General features: G+C 33.3%; 1 protein-coding gene across 1 annotated transcript in view; it reads left to right on the top strand.

Moving 5' to 3' along the window:
- The first annotated feature begins 1675 nt into the window (after window positions 1–1675).
- Window positions 1676–20256, top strand: part of LOC148619881 (uncharacterized) — a 67680-nt gene continuing 49099 nt past the window's right edge. Inside the window, 6 exon segments of the mRNA XM_088580254.1 lie at window positions 1676–1810; window positions 4037–4104; window positions 9360–9455; window positions 10389–10487; window positions 18279–18377; window positions 19031–19129. Of these exon segments, the coding sequence (XP_088436380.1) occupies window positions 4078–4104; window positions 9360–9455; window positions 10389–10487; window positions 18279–18377; window positions 19031–19129 (420 nt within the window). The 5' untranslated portion in view covers window positions 1676–1810; window positions 4037–4077.

Genomic DNA, 20256 nt, shown 5'->3' with positions numbered 1-20256 from the left:
ACTCAAGCAGTTATTTCATAAAATATTCATTTTGTTTAATTAATTACCAAAAAAGGGCATATCGGGAGGTTGCAACACTGCAGCGGCGGAACTACATGTGGACATTGCAAATCGTTGCTTGAAATTGAACTTGATGTTTGATGTTTCGTGAAAAACAAATAACGAAATAAGCAAGCTGTACATACACTTAGGAATGAAAGACTTAATCTTTTTCCGCTAACAATCAGACAGAAAGTGACTTGTATACATATACTAACTTAGTAAAGAGATCTTTTCATCTATTTCCGTACAGGAAAAGAGGGAAGGCTAAATTGTACGCCACTGCACTAATGCATATATGTATTCATACATGTTCAAATTCAGTATCATTGACGAAAATAGCTGAGAAATATTCAAATACAATGTAATTTTGTCACAAAAACGATGCATAAGAATCCAGAGATATTTCAATTGGAAATGACAAACTTCTGATCGAATCAACAGCGTTTGAACTAGCGTTGCTAAACCTAAACATTGTTATTTTTTGTATACACTATTTTATTTTTTTAAATTTTTTCTATAATAAGATTGACTGTTATTGTAAGAGGGAACAAAAGGAGTTGAAAATTATATCTAACTTAACTTGTAAAAACACACGTGAAAATCATTGCATGCATTCAAACTGAACCCAAATAAATGAAAAGAGATAAATTTAACATTGAATAAAAATTCCAAAAAAGGTATACACATGTACCGATATTATCGAAAGAACAACGAATAGTCAAATCATAAAAGAAGCCATGACGCATCTTTAATTTCCTTTATCGCACTTAATTGTCTAATGGGTGTTTCAAGAAGAAATAGTTGGAAACTTGAAGCTGCATTGATTCAGGTATCATCTTGTAAGCGGTACCTATAAAACACACACAAACACATCACAAGAAAATAAAAACAAACCTACCCACCCAAATCCCCTAACAAAAAAACCCCAGATTTATCGAAATGAAAGGTAATCGTTAAGGAGGAAGACCTAGAGTTAGGGACGTAACTCTTAAAATCATTGATATGCTTGTATCATATTCAATTTCCCCAAAGCCTATCAATCTTTCATTTGAAACAGAATGAAATCAGTGCAAGTTACTTTGATGCTTACATAAGATTGATGTAAAATGCTCAATACAAATGCTCCAATGATTTGTAAGAGTTGTGTCCCTTACCCTGGGTCTACCTCCTTAAACAATACATTTCACTGCAATCCTTTTAAAATGAAATATAACCTTGCCAAACAACCCCCCCCAAAAAAAAGGGATAACAAATATTAATGATTATAATAAGACGTTAAGAGGGCAGACCAAAGTCAAACGAACCAACGGGCTAACGGACGGATTAGGACTAGCATGGAAACCACAATGAACAAAGCTAGACATATTCTCTACAATATGATTTATTTACCTTAAAAATGTATAAAAAAAAAACACAGAGAGTCAACATGATTTCTCCTCAATATTGTCCTTTCAACATAGAACATTCTTAAAACTGAATTTTACAATACTGTATATTACTATAATCATAAGTGTTCGAAACCAACTTTCTCATTTTTCTAGCTTTATACTTAAATATACCAAATCATGTGCTTATATTTGTAGTTCAATGAGAAATTGGAGGACAAATACGTTACGTCATATATTAAAAAGAAATTGTGTTCACTAAAATAAACAGGAAAGTGTTCTAGGAAATGTTGTTATTTTGGTTTCAATATACTACAGTAGATATGTACTTGAGATAATGTAGTTATAATGATTAGAAATGCGAATGACAAGATGAGTACATGGTAAGATATTTATTTTACTTATTCAATTGTAAGCTCATTTGGTCCACAAATCGTAACAGAAGAAGAAAACTAAGGTTAAAGTTGGACGAGATCTATCCGACCTGAAAATTTCAAGTTGATGCAAAGACCTTTTTAAGAATAATTGCCCCATTTATGTCATGTGTAACATTTGTTTGTAGTTTTTTCTGTTCATAAATCTGTAGCCGTTAACTTAATATAATTAGCTGCATCATTATAAGAGTAAAAAACATCATACAAATTCGGATAGCTTTGTATGAAGTTTTGGTCCCTGATTTTTTTAAAAGACTTTTTGGTTTTTGTTTCTATATATTTTCGTGTCATTATTTTAAAATTATCGTCTCCTCTGTTACTTACGAACCAGTATGACAGTTTGTACACATGTTCCTTACGGTATCCCAATGTTTTCATCCATTTACAAACATGATCACTGTTGCTGAAACTGTAGAGGTCTCACAGCAGTATTTGTGCAAATATCACAAAAACCATGAGGTTTGACAAGTTCTATACGTAAAAGTGTTTAACTTAATCAATGGAAAATTGATCTCATAAGTAAAAGTTATAAAACTAGGAGTCTTCCATGTTTTAAGATATAAAGATGGACATTGGCCATGAATAATGTGTTTTTGTTTTTTATTGTATGGAGAAAACTTTGTTTTTTTTAAAACATAAATGCCATATTTTAAGTTATAATCATAAAGTATTTTAAGGAGGCAAGTAAGACAAAAAGCTCCAAACAGCGTCTGACGTTGAAAATTCACTCTAGAGGCTAAAGTCAGCCCTCTAAGAAAATGCAATCATCTGGCGAAGTCGGATAAATGCGAATGATTTTACGCGACGTTATCCGATTGTCAAAGGACGTTTGATTTGAATAATGTCAGAGAATTTCGAAAGGCCTGTCTGCAGCGGTTAGTAAAAGAGGAAACGAACGACTGCCGCTGCGTGAAGCTTGGAAGGACAAGTCAGCTAGAGAGGATAATAGTATTCTTACTTTCTTGAAATAAATTACAATAATATTTATAGTGATCATCATAATGAATATTTTATTTTTTTTTCAGCGACGACTTTTGACAAAAGTATTATAACATAACACTGTCAGTCCATGCGTCCATCCGTCTGCTTGCCCATATAAACCAAAGGAGTCGAGGAAATTGATGAATTTCTTCGTTATTTGCCCTCATCTCAATTTATCACCTCTCCAGTATAATATTCAATTGAGTACATAGTGGTACTTCATTTTTGTCTGTATCGCACTTTAGAAATTCTCAGTTTGTTTTATTAGATGATGCATGATCTAAGCGAAGGGGTTGACTATAGATGACATAAAGGAGAGTATTATGTTAGAACGTTGTTAGAACGTTAAACAAAATCTTTTACATCCTAACACATGTACTGCTTTATTGAATTTACATTTTGTTTTAACGAATTAGCTGTTTGTAGTTGTAATATTTGGTAATTTGCGACAGTCGAAAGGAAAACTACGCAGAAAAAAAATTGTTGTTTATCAAAATGACATTAGAACCATTTGCATTTCTTCAATTTGATAAGTTACATGTTCACAAAGTCGAGTTAAAAAAGCAAACATGGGGGCTGCCATTACTACTACGTCACCATCGCAAAAAAGAAAAGTGTTCAGGAGGTTAGTCGTATGACCGCAAAGTTTCAAAATCACAGTAACTCACAATTACCATTCACCGGACTGATTTGTCAAACGCGCGATTATAGTACTGTGGAAAGGTTCCGTGTCCGTCCTTGTAAGAGCAAAGTTTTTAAACATTTTAAACCATGAAGCTATATATGCAATCCTTACTTAGTGTAAACATAGACCTGTAATAAACTACAGGTCTATCAGGGAGTTAATATTAGTATTATATTAGTAATATAACGTTCCTGGTTCTATGGTGTAAAATACATAATATCTGTCCTCTATGACTTTAGAAACATTGATAAGTGCGTATTTAATTTATAAAATTTGAATCGTACCCATCTGAAATATTTAACGTCTAGAGTAAATTTTGAACGTCAGGCACTGCTTAAGAGCTTGGTTTGCAGGATTCAGACACCGGCAAAGGTTTCTACATCCATACACATTTTACCTTAATTATCTTTGCTTTATATACATTTATTTTTTGGTAGCAGTGAAATGCTTTCCACAATCTTTCTAATTATTCCTAGAAGTTGTGTATGTGTTCCTATTTTTTTTCTTAGATTGAAGATGACTCACCCCATACGACACTCATCATCCTAATATGACGACACAGCATAGCCTTGAGGAGGTTACGTATACATTTTTTCACTTGTAGATGCATTTTATTACCTTGGTCTTACTTTGTATGTCTTCTATTAGGAAAACAAACCACTCTCCCTATTTCTGACTCCGAATGCCCATTTCCAATTTCATTGCCGCTTCCACATTCACATTCAGCATCGCATACTACTTATTTATCAAGCATTTTACATTTTATATAATCGCTTAGTGTGTTACGTAAGCACAATGTTGGGATTTTATTTTGTTGGGATACGCATGCGTCACTAGATATGGTAGGATAAAACCAGTCTCTGCTTATTTTGGGTTTTTACTGGAAATTCACATATTATTTGCCAAACTGATGATAGGTTAACTTCCTAAAATGTGCAAGCACTAGTGTGTGAACTTTTTTAGATGCATTTAACTCTTATATTACTATATTGACGGAAAGTTTTACAAATGTAAATAATGGGTGATTACAATATGGACGCCGCCATGGACAATAACTATAGCCAAAGTGATGACTCTGGTCCACCCCCCACCCAGTCCAATTCATCTACAACTACCTCCATTTCTACTACTAATAATAAACGTTCTAGTCCTGATAGTCCCGATAATCTGCAGGCCACCATTCGACAAGAGTCTAGGCTAACTCGTAGACAGGTGATATGAGTGAGACCAGTACCGCCATTAAAGAACTTACAAACCCCCCAAAAAACCCCAGCTTCCAGAAAAAGTATATCTGAAAAAGTTTTAACCAGTACTGACGTATTAAATGCAATAACTCCTGTACTACCTGACAAATAAATGAAATCATCTCTGAAGATATTAAATCTGAAGTAGAAACTGTGTTCAGGACCAAACAAAACAATTGCATGACAAAATCAATGATCAACAAAAAAATATAGATGAACAAAAACAAAAACTACGTATACAGGCTATGAAAATCAACAAGCTTTAATTAGCATCATATAATCAGTCTCAGTCTGGCAAAGAACATGCAAATGATATTGACTTCCTGTACCAAAGAGTAGCTGTCCTTGAAAACCAACTTGTAATACAGCTGCAATGTTCACGCCGAACAAACGTCAGGTTTCATAATGTACCTGCCCCTGTCAACCATCATGGTGAAATTCAACATCCAGTAAACACTGACCAACTTGTTATAAATATATGTAAAAACAAACTGAACATTGATATTACAGTAAATGATATTAGTCGTTCCCATGTGATCGGAAAAGCACGCAATGGTAAATCACAAATAATAGTGAGGTTTATATCGTATAGAACTAGATACTTAGTGTTTATAAACAAAAAAGCTCTGAATGGTGACACCAATGGCACTTTCATCACAGAAAATCTTACTCAATTTAGAAATGAATTAGTACAATGACTGGCTGATTTAAAGTCAAAGAAACCGATCAGTGCTTACTGGATGGCGGACGGTCGGATTTTCGTTAAAACTACTGATGATCAACCAAAAAAGATCATCAATACCCATGATCATATTTCATAGATGGAAAAAAAGCTTAAAGAGCAACACTCAGATAAATAAACTTATTATTTAGACTTCGTGTCTAACTACATAAATGCTCAAATCTCAAAAACTTAGTTTTTCGTGTTTTGTCAATTGTAATTCATTCTTATAATATTTCTTATTTTTAATGTCTATGGATTAAATTATTTCTGTTGGTTTACCATCGACGGGATGTGTATCTGTTTATAAATATATGCAAATTTAAGGTCCGCTCTACTAACTGTCCAATAGACAGGTGAATTAACCGTTGTCAGTCTATATTTAGCCAGCCAGGTATTCTACAGTACTGTATTGATTGATACAGGTGACAGATACAATACAATTACCTGAAACAAATTGTGTGTATAGAAATGGGAGAAATACATGTACATGTAGAGTAAACTTTATGCGATAAATTTATTTTCGGCAACAAAGACATCTAATATGATTAGTAAAACAAACCATCGTTTTATGTCTTATTTGAGATTAAAAAAACTAGGGCACTTCAATGTTACAATATCATATGTCATGCTATACTAATATAATAGCGAAGAAGTTGAAAAATTGGAAAACAATTATTAAGCCGATCCACATAATGAACTAAAATCATAACTCAGCTATCAATTATTATTATTATTATTATTAATATTATTATTATTATTATTATTATTATTATCAATGTTACTATTATTAATATTATTACTATTATTATTATCCCCTCTTATTAATTCAATTAATTAGGTTAAAGAAAAAGTATATAAGATAATTTACATGTAGTGTAGTTGTTTTGTATTGTTTTGCTTGTGTTTAGATTTTGCTACCCACTGTTTCTATGTTTCGAAAAGTAACATGTATAAAATGTAGGCTGTGAACATTTCACATGATCACGAAAATTGCAACAATACCTTATTAATGTTTTTGCCCATAGTAACAACAGTTTGGAAGTAAAATATTTTACAGTAACTTACTACTTAAAAGCAAACATTTTTTTCTCTACAAAAATATTTATCAAACCCAAAAGTAAAATGATCAGTTCTCTTAACAGAAAAAACATGCCTTTGTACATATTTCTTTTCAATACTTTTACGTCTTTCTCTCCCTTCCTTATCTGACCTGTATGGTGTTGATGAAATAGCCTATTCACTGTTCGTTTACAATTCAGAAATATGGCGATCCCTGATCAACGTCACTACCTTTGAACTGAAAGGGGATGGGTAGTGACCTTGTGACCTACAGGATTGCCATAGGTCTGTTTCATTGTACAGTAAAAAAAGACCGCGGATACCTTCGTCAATACAGTTTTTTTAGAACTAATTAAAATTAACTTACATTGTAGAGTTTTTATTATAGCTCTGACTTTACTTCAGTCACGGTTCCCGAAAATTGACATCGTTTTCCTGCTGTTTGTACTCCACTTCATTTTAATTATTGGTAATGTGGAACAAAATCCAGGTCCGTCAACTGAAGCAAGTAGTTCTGACGATAAATGTATTGCTATATGTAATATAAATATTCGTAGTATCTGAAATAAACTTGAATTCCTAAATGACTTCTTTGAGAAGTTCGACGTATAAACGATTACTGAAACACATTTAAATCCAGCAATAAAAGACACTGATATCCAACTCGAGTCATTCAGTTCAAATATAGTACGTAAAGATAAGAACACGTTTGGGGGAGGTCTTCTCGTTTATGTTAAAGATCACGTGGGCATCGATCGTGCGCCCGAATTAGAAAATCAGTCTGATGAAACACTGTGGGTAAAAATCAGGACAAAAGGCCAGACATTACTTCTTTGCAAAACATATCGACCAGAATGGACGGACGATCTTTACTGGACACGGTTAAATCACTTATTAGGTATTGCAAGTCAAATATGTGATAATATTGTGGTTGTCGGAGACCTAAATTCAAAATGAATAATAATAAACTGCTTGACACTACCAATTTCTTCAATTTAAATTATGTAATAAGAAAGCCAACAAGGATAACTGCTTAGAGTAGGACTCTCCTAAATCCGATAATTTTAAACGACTCTCTCAAATGTATATACAAATGTACTCAGATGTACTAGAAATCCCCCGAGTAATAAGTGATCATGATGCACCTGTCGCTTTTCTTGAATGTCCTAAAACGGAATCAAAATCGTATAAACGTGAAATATGGGTCTATGACTGAACTGATACAGTGAAAGTTAAACTAGACGAAGTTGACCGGGAAACACTACTTCCTGACAGCATAGATGTTAATGGCGCATGTGACATTTTTACCATAATTTACAAATTGCCCGAGACTCCATAGCCACTAAATATGTAATTATTAGAAAAAACGATAAACCCTGGTTTAATAGTTAGCTAAGGCGAGAAATAAAGAAAAGAGACCGATTACGGAAACGCTCCCTCCTTACAAGCTGAACAAGCTACAATGATTTTGAAAGAGTAATCAAGGAAACCAAGGTTATAGCAGTAATCAAAAGAATGTAATCCAGGGACAAAGACCAGACATGGAAAACAGACATACACAACAAAGAACATAAAGGAGCTAACATCATACATACAAAGTAACAAAAGCATATGAGCAACTCGGACTACACTAAAAACTGGGAGCATGAACCAGATGCACCGGTAAGGTAAGCGTCCTCTGCTTTTCTAGAAACACCCGCCGAGTTGCTCATAAAAAAAGTCCAGGGAAGACGAAAGAAGACAGGAAAACTATGACACGTTTATCAAATTTTCATGGCGCAGATGGACACACCGTAACGATCCATACGCAGATGCTGAAGGGATGTTGTCGCAGATGAAAGGAAAGTTGACAATTCTGAATGAAAAGTCATCACGTTTGTCGTAAAGTTTGGTCAATAGTTTTCATTTACCATTGATTTCTAAGTATATGTCTCGATATTAGGCTGACTTCACAGTGTCTGTAATATCCTTCATCTCATGGTTAATTTGCTATCTGCAAATTTTAATTTCATAATTCCCCTCATCTATGTTGCATGCCTCTTTGTCTCATGGCCTCCTACATAATTGAACGGAAAGCGTATCAAAGTATGGTACTGTACACAAATATGACACCCACACTCTGTTAAAGGAAAAAAAAGCTTTTGTCAACCATATCAAATTTACTGGTGAAGGATGGGGTGTGAGGAATATAAAAATAGGACTTAATCGAAGCGGATTATGAAAGTTTAAATTGGCCCCAACAAAGTTATTTAGTATAACCTGTTCAAAAATAAGAAATATTCCTTATAATTTAATCTCTAATTGATGTCAGTCAAAATATCAATAATTGAGTCGTAATTAAGACGCTATATTGTTTTGGATCTTTATAATCGCAAAGTACGGTTCAATCGACTTAAATGACGTCATATTGACTAGATAGTTTCTACAACAACCAATCAATTAGAAAGCTTATTACAATCAAATTAAATTATAATGCACTTTATTCATACAACTTGACTAATTTGTTTCGTAGGGCCAAATTGTATATAGACTGAACATAACCCTATACATTTAGTTGAAAACTTAGATAAACAGGCAAAACTATAAAAAGTGTACCTTAATGAACAAGAATAATTTCATATTTTTTTTTCAACCAACCGAGAATTATAACTTATAAATAAATCATAAATAATGTAAAAAGTCTTGCCATATGTATGAAGACCAACTTCACATTTGTGTACATCGAATACTTTATCTTATGAAAAAAACACAATACAAAAGCCTCCTAAGTACTACAAAAACTGACGTAAATCACTATGCTTTCAGAAACTTAGATTATCTGTAATTGAAGGCAACCTTTCGAAATGCAGACAGATCATCAAAGATGGTGCTGATATCAATACTCAGTACACAAACGAAGATGTAAGAATATATTTTAAGCAATACAAATGACCAAATAATCAAAAAGAATTAATTTGATATAGCAGAATAGTATTTGATTCAGTTCTGTTTTTATACTTTTTCTCAGTATAAAAGTTTTCTTCAAGAATTACAAGCCGCGTATGAATAAGATAAGCACACGAGTTTGCTATGTTAGATGAGTTATTTACGGCTTGAGGTTTAAACGTTTGAAGTGGCGTTCTAAGATTTTAAAAATATTTTCGAATACAAGAGCAATTTACGCCCGCACAGAATATATCCCTTGCACGAGATGAAACCAGATTATCATTTATCCAAGTACAAATTGTTGTGCGAGTTTTTACAAATAAAAATGAAAATGTTGAAACCGTCCTTTGCATCTGTTTTCTTCACTAAATTAACATTGTATTGGTAACACTACAATCAAAGTAAATTGGTTTAATGACCAGTGTATCATCTTCTACATTAATTTGAATTAACAGCAAAATCAGAAATTATAAATTAAATTAAATTATCGATATTATAATCAGGAATATTGTATGTGGAACAAAATGTCAAGAACAATATCACGTATCAGGATAGATATACACTTTTCTCCAAAGCAGAAAGTCAATGGAACGATTCAGAAAAATAACTTCCGTCCTCGTAAAGAACGTTGTGTCGTGGCATCGTACATGTACTAGTATAATACATCTTTACCAATTAGGAGAGACATGCGCAATAGCAATTCCAAAATGCCATTAAGACTTTGAATCGGCTCATCAATATCTTAACCAAGCGGCAAAGAACGTTATATGCAAAATACGACATATGGTAAGATTGCTACGTTAGTGTGAGAAGACGCCAACAGTTGTTTGTCTAAAGAACAAAATGAATAAAGGAGAAAAAAGTTCTTATTCAATATGTACAAAAAATTATGTTTTGTTATCGTTTTAGGGAAACACGGCTCTTCACATTGCTGTAAAGTATAATAATAGGCAAATGATGTTAGAATTACTCCAGATGGGAGCTATTGTTAATGTAACTGGATTCAGGGTAGTATAAATAAACAAATAATAATAATAACAAAACACGTCAGGGAGTTTAAATTAGAAATAGCATATATATATGTATTCGCTACACTGCTCCATCGCATCAAATTGATACAGGGAAGATAACGTAAGCTTATGATTGTTCAATTCATCTATTTAGACCACAGCCATGGTAAAAAAGTGATAAACACTTTCGTGTATCCCATAGGCTGTACTCACTCGGGGTAAAACAATGCATCATAAATGGCCAGCTCGGGTAAAACACAGGTAAAATGGAGTTTCTGTGATATAAATTATATAGAATGCATTTATTTACGTTTCACCAACATTTAATTATTAGACTAAAACAACATCAATTAAGGTTAGGGATTATGGGGTCCTCAAAAGGGTTTGATAGTTTAAATTTACACCTGTATTTACCTTTTTTAATGAAGTAAAATACATTTTCTCGATTTTGTGTTTGTTTGATCACAGTTATGTTGTTATTTTTTGTTTTCTTTCTTACTTTCCTTTTTTTTTATATTGAAAGAAGACACACACACACATATATATATATATATATATATATCTGGTATATATCTGTCAATAAAAATCCAACACATCAGATTTTCACGATATATTTATGTATTCACATCACTAGCGCTTTCATGGCTACTGTCAATCTTCAGGTGACATTACATAACGACAACGTAGTTAATGGTAACGTTATACATATAGTGACGTTATAATAGTATAAGGGGAGTTAAATATTAACGTCAAAAATGTTAAAATAAAAGAAAGAAATAAGAGGACATGAAAAATGTTAACGTCCATTCAATTTCGATTTAAATTTACAAGTAAAATCATTTCTTTGGTTTCACGTAAATCTTTATCATTGTCTCTCAATTTGTAAATTGGAAAAAATTTAAATCGTCCATCGCCGCATTTATCTAAATGCTCACTGACGGGACAAAATCTGTAATTTGGATCTCGGACCTGTTGTCGATGGACTCTCGTTCGATTAATGACCCTGTCGCCTGTTTGACCAAGATATATTTCTTCACATTTGCTACATTTTATGTAATAAATTAAATTTGCAGTTTTACAGTTCATGTCCGCGTTTGCGTAAATAGTGGTTCCATCCCTTGTAGTGATCGAGTGTCCTTCGTGTATGTAGTCGCAAGTGTTGCAACATTTGTCTTTGCATTTCGATACAGTGAAGCGTGTTTCGGCAGGGTCGAAACGGGCACTTGTAAGTATTCGTTTAAGGTTTTTCGGTTGACGTTTGCTTTGTATTATTGTTTCTTTTTTGATATGGACTTTTAGCGATTCGCTTTGTGCTATAATTGATAAGTTTGCTTTTGCTATTTCAAAAAAATATTCGCATTACATGGGTTGTGGGTTATTAGAAAGGGTATTACGGAGTTGTCTGGTTAATTTCTAGCGTTGACTGTTAGAAGTTCGTTTCTTGGAATTCCCTTTGCGCGTTCGATTCCATGTTTAATTAATTGTTTGTGATATTTAAGTAAGAATATTTCTAATTCCTTTAAGCGTTCATTTCTAGTATTTTCCTCGCTTATCACAGTACATATTTTACGCGTGAGACAGTACGGGATGTTTCTCCTTGTGTGGGATGGATGACACGATTTGAAACTTAAATATTAATGCGTGTCTGTACTCTTGTAAAAAATGTCGGTTGAAATATCTCCATTGTTTTTCAGTACTAAAACGTCTAGGAACGGCAATTTGTCTGCACTCAATTCTCTTGTGAATTTGATATTATTGTGCAAATTGTTCAGGATGTCCGTGAATTTATCTAAGTTTTCAGTAGATTTATTCCAGATTATAAAGCAGTCATCCAAAAACCGCTTCCATGACGTTTCTATTTCATTAGCAAATTCCATTCCGAATTCGTTTTCCACTTGTTGGTACATTTTTTGTTCAAGGAACCCCATTAATAGTGTTGCGTAAGTGGGCGCGAATTTTGTCTCCATAGCTGTACCACGAATTTGTAAATAATGTTTTCCATCGAAACAGACGGAGTTATTCTCCAAAATAAAACTTACTGGGGTCTATTTGTGTATAGGCTGGTAACGTCGAAGCTAACCATTATTGCCTCTTCCTTGACTGCTCTAGGTAGATGAGATAAAAAGTCCACATCATCCCGTATATAACTCGGTACAAACGAACAAAGTGGTTTCAACAGCATATCCAGTAATTGACTCAGACGATGTGTAGGACAAGACGGTCCAGCTATAAGTGGACTAAGTATCAACTCGGGTGGAGCTTCCAAAACTACATATTCACTGCTTTGGTCCTTTACAGCTTCTTGTAAAATACCGGATTTGTGAATTTTTGGAAGTCCGTAATGCTTGTATGATATTCGAAATTGGTCAGATAATCACGCTTTTTTTCTGTGAAACATTCTGAATATCTGTTGAGTAAACGGTTTAATTGTAACATAATTCGTTTGTCAATATTTTCTGGAATCTCTGAATAAAATGTCGCTTCATTCAATTGTTTGTAGGCAAGCGGGCTATAATATTCAGTATCCATTATAACTATTGCCCCCCCTTATCAGCTTCTTTAATAATGATTGTTTTATCCGATTGAAGTCTTTTAAGAGCATCAAGTTCGGCCTTCGATAAGTTCTTCCGTACACCTTCTTTCGGTGTTAATGGAAATGAGGACAATTTATCAATGTATTCATCCAAATGAGTATCGCGGTTTTTCTTCGGAGTAAATGGCGATTTATTCCGGAGAATAGAACCATCATCTTCCATTTCTTTATCGGAAAAATATTCGACTATTCGAAGTTTTCTACAAAAGGCTTTAACGTCTTTTTGTAATTCTTCATGATTAGCAGATGAGGGAGTCGGGGTAAATTTTATTCCGTTTAGCAATAATTTAATTTCTTTTGTATCTAATTGTCGTTTTGATAAATTGATTATTTTCGGATCAATTATATTTCCTTCGGAATTGTTTCAATTTCCGTTTTGGGATTTCTCTCCCTCTCGGGGGTTTGTTGGCCCGACATTAAAAAATAAATCCTTCGTTGTGGTTGTGGGCCATTGTTTCTATACCTTTTTGGAGGGTTCACTTTTGCTTTGCCGGTTTTTACTATGTCCGACCACCGAGGTTTGTTCCATCTTTGTCCACTTCTTGATCTTGTGCGACTATTTTTCCTACTTGTAGATGACGATTTAGACCTATTGCCCTTGTTGTTCGTTTGGTAGGGTCGTCGTCTCGTTGGTGAGGCCGGACGATTTGGTTTTGGTTTTTGGTTACCAAATTTCTTGTTTTTGTTACGGTCTTGGCTGTTTTTCGTGTTTTGTCTATTGCTGTATTTTGGCCTAGACTTATTTTGTTGTTTTGGTTTCCTTTTACTTGTTTTATTGTTAATAACATCCTTACGGTAATTCTTGGCATAATCTTCTAGAAAAGTTTGTTTTTCCATCCAAATCTTTTCACTTTTTTCTTCTTGCCGTGAAATATCTTTAATCCATATTTCACCTAATTTATCCGCAAGTGTACCATTTGCGATTTTAATTATCTCATCATTAATTTCTCGGTCCGCTTCTTCGTATTTTGCTTTGTATCGATGTTGTTTGTTCTGAATGATGGAAATATCCGTTTGGTATTTTTGCAATGCTAAGTCCCATCGCAAATGCATTTCCTCAATCGGTTCACCGGGTATTTCAGTAATGATGTACTTGCGTGGAAAATTTGGTGCTTCTAATCCAACCCAATTTGAATATATTTCATAATATTTTCCGGATTTAAAACAGTTCCAATAATGTTCTTTCCTTCTGTTCAACAATTTCCTCCATTTCTAAATTATTTGTTTCCTTTTACAATATGCTTTCTTTTCAAAGTTAGCGTCGTTCATCCATGATGGTATTCCTGGATCATCCAAAGGTTGTCTAGAGATTTCCCTTGTCTCTAAAATCTTCTTTAGTTCCATAAATATACTATTCGGATCCCGCGGAGAATTTCCATTTTAAGAAAGAATATCCGTCATTTTCTTTAGTTCTCCAATAATAGAGGTTCCGATTTGATATCCATCCGATGAAATTTTTTCTATGTTCCGTAGGACTAATATGGTGTTTTCTTGCATCACAACCAATCTTGAAAGTTTTGCAGAAATCTCCTCTAAATGCATCTCAGATTCTGGTGTTGTCTTTGTCCGTGCTCTTCCGGCCATGTTGGCGTGTATACAATAATTTAATATGTGACGAAATGATAATTTGTATACAAATTGCACAAAGAGGAAAACACTAGAAATGAACGCTTAAAGGAATTAGACATATTCCTACTTAAACAGAAATATCACAAACAATTAATTAAACATGGAATCGAACGCGCAAAGGGAATTCCAAGAAACGAACTTCTAACAGTCAACGCTAGAAATGAACCAGACAACTCCGTAATACCCATTGTAATAACCCACAACCCATGTAATGCGAATATTTTTGAAATAGCAAGAGCAAATGTACCAATTATACCACAAAGCGAATCGCTAAAAGTCCATTTCAAAAAAGAAAAAAATAATACAAAGCAAACGTCAACCGAAAAACCTTAAACGAATACTTACAAGTGCCCGTTTCGACCCTGCCGAAAAACGCTTCACTGTATCGAAATGCAAAGACAAATGTTGCAACACTTGCGACTACATACACGAAGGACACTCGATCACTACAAGGGATGGAACCACTATTTACGCAAACGAGGACATGAACTGTAAAACTGCAAATTTAATTTATTACATAAAATGTAGCAAATGTGAAGAAATATATCTTGGTCAAACAGGCGACAGGGTCATTGATCGAACGAGTGTCCATCGACAACAGGTCCGAGATCCAAATTACAGATTTTGTCCCGTCAGTGAGCATTTAGATAAATGCAGCGATGGACGATTTAAATTTTTTCCATTTTACAAACTGAGAGACAATGATAAAGATTTACGTGAAACCAAAGAAATGATGTTTATTCGTAAATTTAAATCGAAATTGAATGGACGTTAACATTTTTCATGTCCTCTTATTTCTTTCTTTTATTTTAACATTTTTGACGTTAATATTTAACTCCCCTTATACTATTAAAACGTCACTATATGTATAACGTTACCATTAACTCCGTTGTCGTTATGTAATGTCACTTGAAGATTGGCAGCAGTGAATACATAAATATATCTTGAAAATCTGATCGTGATGGATTTTTATTGACAGATATATTATAATTATTTTATTACAAAAATTACGCAGTTATTGCATACACATGTAACATATGATAAAAACAATGCAAAATTTACAAAATATAAAGCACTTTCAGTCAGATATTGTAAGCCTAGCACAAAGTTAATTTCAAACAATTTATCACTTCCATACGTATACAAAAGGATGCTCGATCTGCATAATCTTGAGCTGTCATCTGTTGGTTGAGGAATAAGTCTTTGAGGATAGCAAGTCTGTTGTCAATGTTCTGGTATTTCTTCTGCTTTAGTTTTCTTGTTGCGCCTGCTTCTATTTGCATCTGGTTGGCCACTGTGTTTGGTTGTGTCTTTGGAGCAGCTCTATCAATTGGTAATTGTTCGGATGGGCGTGTCTAATCAGTTTCTTCAGCTTGATGTGCCATCCTTTTTAGTGGTTGCTAGTGCGTGGTCCTTCGGTTGAGAAATGATTATATTGGTTTCCGTCTTGTCCATCGATCCAGTATTCAGTTACATAGTCGGCGAAAAGAGCTGTGTCGATGTCGATGTATTCTGCGTCTTCTAATTCGCTGAACCAAACATCCTCTACTAGGTCTGTTGAGATAAGTGGAAGTACGGCTGCTCGACCCACCAAAAGTCGTAGGACGTCGTTCTCGTATATAGTTGGTATTGGTGTGGTTTCCTTGGTACATCTCTGTTTCATCTAGGTTACAGACCACCAATTCAACCAATGAGCATTTGGAACGTACGCAAAAATAGTCCTACGCAGAAATTATCCCTGTTCCTCATAGTGCTGTGTTAAAAAATTTAAACAGTTTCTGAAAGGAAACACATTTCTGTACATTTTATAGGTGCATTTTGCTTCTTGTGATGTGAAGCCTAATCTCCATAATGATTTCTAAATATACCCCTCTCTTGTGAAAACACTGGGATTTCCCATGCTATTTATAGACACTTCACTTCCGGTGACCAGTACTGCACTGCAAGTCTGCTAACCCCACATGCCATTCTGAGGATTGTGAGCTGACATATGTAGAGTCATGCTGATATATAGTCCTCTGCAGGTTAAAGTTAAGGTAAAGTCCAGAGAAGCCATTGAATATTGTGAAATTAGCATAGAAGCCTATGGGAAGTGGAATTAGTGGTTTTTAGCCTCTAACTGAGTACTGTCTCGGCCTGTACTTTTGCTGTGATCGGTGCATGTGAGTGTGGAGTCCCAAGTTTGGTTATGTTGTCCAAATGAGCATTTGCTGTCGCTGTGCGAAATGGAACAACACATTACCAATATCTTCTGTCCCCTCTAGCTGGCTAAACCATGTACTGATAGCCATTAAACTCAAGTCTGACTCTGCCGAACTTATTTGGTACAAAGTTCACTTCAAGCATTGTATTTGTCATCGCTTTCACTTTTTAATGAACCCAAAGTGACAGATATTGTCTTATAAGATATCAATGAGATCTGCTAAATTTCATGTGTGATAAGAACAATGCTAGCTGACCTTTTAGCTACAATTGAATACAATTTTTGAAAATTATTCCAATTAGATACATGTAAATAATTTTTTAAATATATAATGACACAAACTAAAGTCCACCCATTATGAAAATTGAAACAAATGGATTAATAACTTGTAATTTATAGTAACCAGGTGTATATATTTGATGACTACTTTAAATAATTTTAATAAAATTATATTGTCTTAACAAATTTTACTTAGTTTGTTTTAAAGATGTTTTAAATACCTTAAAAAGATAGAAATATAAAATATTTATTGCCTTAAAATGCTACTTTTTTTGGAAAAAAAAATAGTGAAAATTATTATACTATTGTTATATTATTGTGTATCTTGTCAATGAAATCATTTAAAAATATCAACCAAAAATTGGAAAAGGTAAAATACAGGTAAATTTTAACCCTTTTCAGGACCACATCATCCCTAACCTTAATTGATATTGTTTTAGTCTAATACTTAAATGGAGAAACGTGAACACACCATAGAATGTTCTGTAGAATTCAAAAAAGGGAGATAACTGTGTAATTGACATTAAATATAGTATAAACCATTGAATTTTCAATGCGAATTATCTCCTGAGAGCAGACAGATTGTAATAAATGATTATACATTCCTTCATATATACCTATAAAGCAACTTAATATCAAAAATAAAATATGTATCCTTTTTTGAGGTGTATCACATTTTACAGAATTTGCATGATTGTTACAAAGACTGATACTTAATTTACTACTTAATTTTATGATGTTCTTTCCAAAAATTGAAAACAATTATTTTATATTAAATAACAAATTTCAAAAGAAAGAAAAAATATACATATGACAAATAAGAAAAACATCATATAATATCAACAAACATTTTGAGCGCACAAATACTGACAACGTATCAAACGACCATTAGTGCCATTATGAATTTACATGTTTAAGTGTATTGGGATACCATTTAAAATGGCTCTGTATATGTGGATGTGGTTAAAATATCTAATTATTAATTCCCAATTATTCGTTCAATTACCTCATAATAGTAGAACAATTTATATATGCGAACTACGTAGGATCCTTTTGGCTTATTCGTACATTTTTATACGTTTCAGGGACAAACGCCCCTTCATCTAGCTGCTGCTGATAACAACGTCGACAATTTAAAATGCTTGCAAAAATATTGTTCGGATGTAGATATAGCCGATTTTTTGGTAAGTAGACAAAAACCTTCATCTGTTAAAATAACTTTAGTTTCTATTACAAACATCAATGAAAAGACACCCAAGAGACAAAAAAAAAAACAATAAAAAAATGGAAGATAAAAATGAGAAACAAAATAACAAAGTGAAACGTAAAACAAAACAAAAATAGGCGAGTCAATTACAAAATAGTTTTACAGAATTAATATCATCTTAATATCTCTCAAATGATAGGAGGGTTAAGTGGATGTCGAAAACTTGGGACGGGATATTGGAAGTGTAAGTACTACGTAGACCCTTTTGTATTAATTTTAGGTTGATCGATGAGCATGCGTAAATGTTGCCAAATGTACACTTCCGCGAGGACGATTCTTTTGTTCTACCAAAGCCCTACCTCGATGAAGTGTATATTGAGCATGTTTAAAACAAAAGGGTATATTGGTGTGATAAATTCACTTGAGGCTTTAACATAGAAATTTTATCACTTAACCGTTGAATCAGCGTCCTTGTCAGTTCATTAATGAAATTATACTGACTTATTTATTTGATATCATGAACTGACCATAATCAAGAGACAAAATTTATTCATTTCATTTTTGCCTTTTTTTCATGGAGATTTAAAAAACGGAATGAATGAAAACTTTACTCATAAATGATCTTTATAGGGCCAAACACCTCTACATATTGCAGCAAGAAAAGGTCATGTACAGGCGATAGCCTTTTTAGTGGCGTGTGGGGCGAACTTTCTAAAAAGAAACGTAGACGTAAGTTAATAACTATGTTACATATTGCCCTACGTTATCTTCGAAACGTTTTCCTGTTGAGTTGATCAATTTAATACTAGGAAAATCTAACCTTGCATCACATATGCTTTGTTTTATAGATATGAGCTAATCAATGACCAGGAAACACATTTCTTGTAAGGTGTAAAAATAACCAAAAATACATGTATCGTGTGGTATGAATTAAGGGTAAATAGAAAAGGTAGGAACTGATAAGTTCTAGACACTATTTAAAAATACTAGTATATATAACAAATGACAATAACAAGGTAAAAACCAGAAATCAGAAAACCATCGTAAGTGTCCTGATCTGGTAGATTCATTTCGATGGATTAAATGGCGAATGGTAGAAAGCACGTTATACTTGCTGACCTGTTCCTTCACTCTTATGAGGCTAACTTTATAGCTGATCTGAAAGAACATCGTTTAGCTAGATCATTTGATCTCAGTTTCTTCTATATAAATGACGTATTATCGTTAAACAATCCTAGTTTCGGGGATTTGTACATTACCTTTATCAAATCATATTTGTGTTATAAACAAAAGGATTTTTTAAAAAAATAAATGTTTTACGACACCTAAAAAAATATGACTAGATTTTCTTTATTCAAGGTCCATAATTCTGTGATATTTTAACATGTATCAATGAATCTAAATAACAAGTCATCCGTATGTGCCATTTTAGTGATATCATTAATAGCAGGAACATGATACAATTTAATCAAACATTTTGTGTTAACATATGGAATTCAATAACAAGCACTTGTTTATAGTAAGGAATTTATGATGGTGCATTCTGAAATGAATTATGTAAACGGAGACCAGGTTTAAGTGCACGTTTTTGGAAGAATCAGGTTTAAACGGTAAAATCAGAAGCATGCATGTCAAAAAACCCACCGATTTAACAATATAATTTCACTCAAGGTTGCTTTATCTATTTAAAAAAAATAATAATTTGATCTAGGCTTCGCTGGATTTGCTTTGAAATCTTACAATAAAATATTTGAAAAATGAGGTTCATTTTCAGTGCATTTCAATGTTGATTTCTCTATATAAAAAAATATTATTATTTTTGCATTATTGAACTTGCTCATGAATTTTTCAATAGA

This window comes from Perna viridis, chromosome 4, assembly GCF_037379345.1.
Source record: "Perna viridis isolate PV_CMFRI_1.1 ecotype Kerala chromosome 4, ASM3737934v1, whole genome shotgun sequence".
Lineage (NCBI taxonomy): Eukaryota > Metazoa > Mollusca > Bivalvia > Mytilida > Mytilidae > Perna > Perna viridis.
This window is presented reverse-complemented; position numbering and strand designations above follow the sequence as displayed.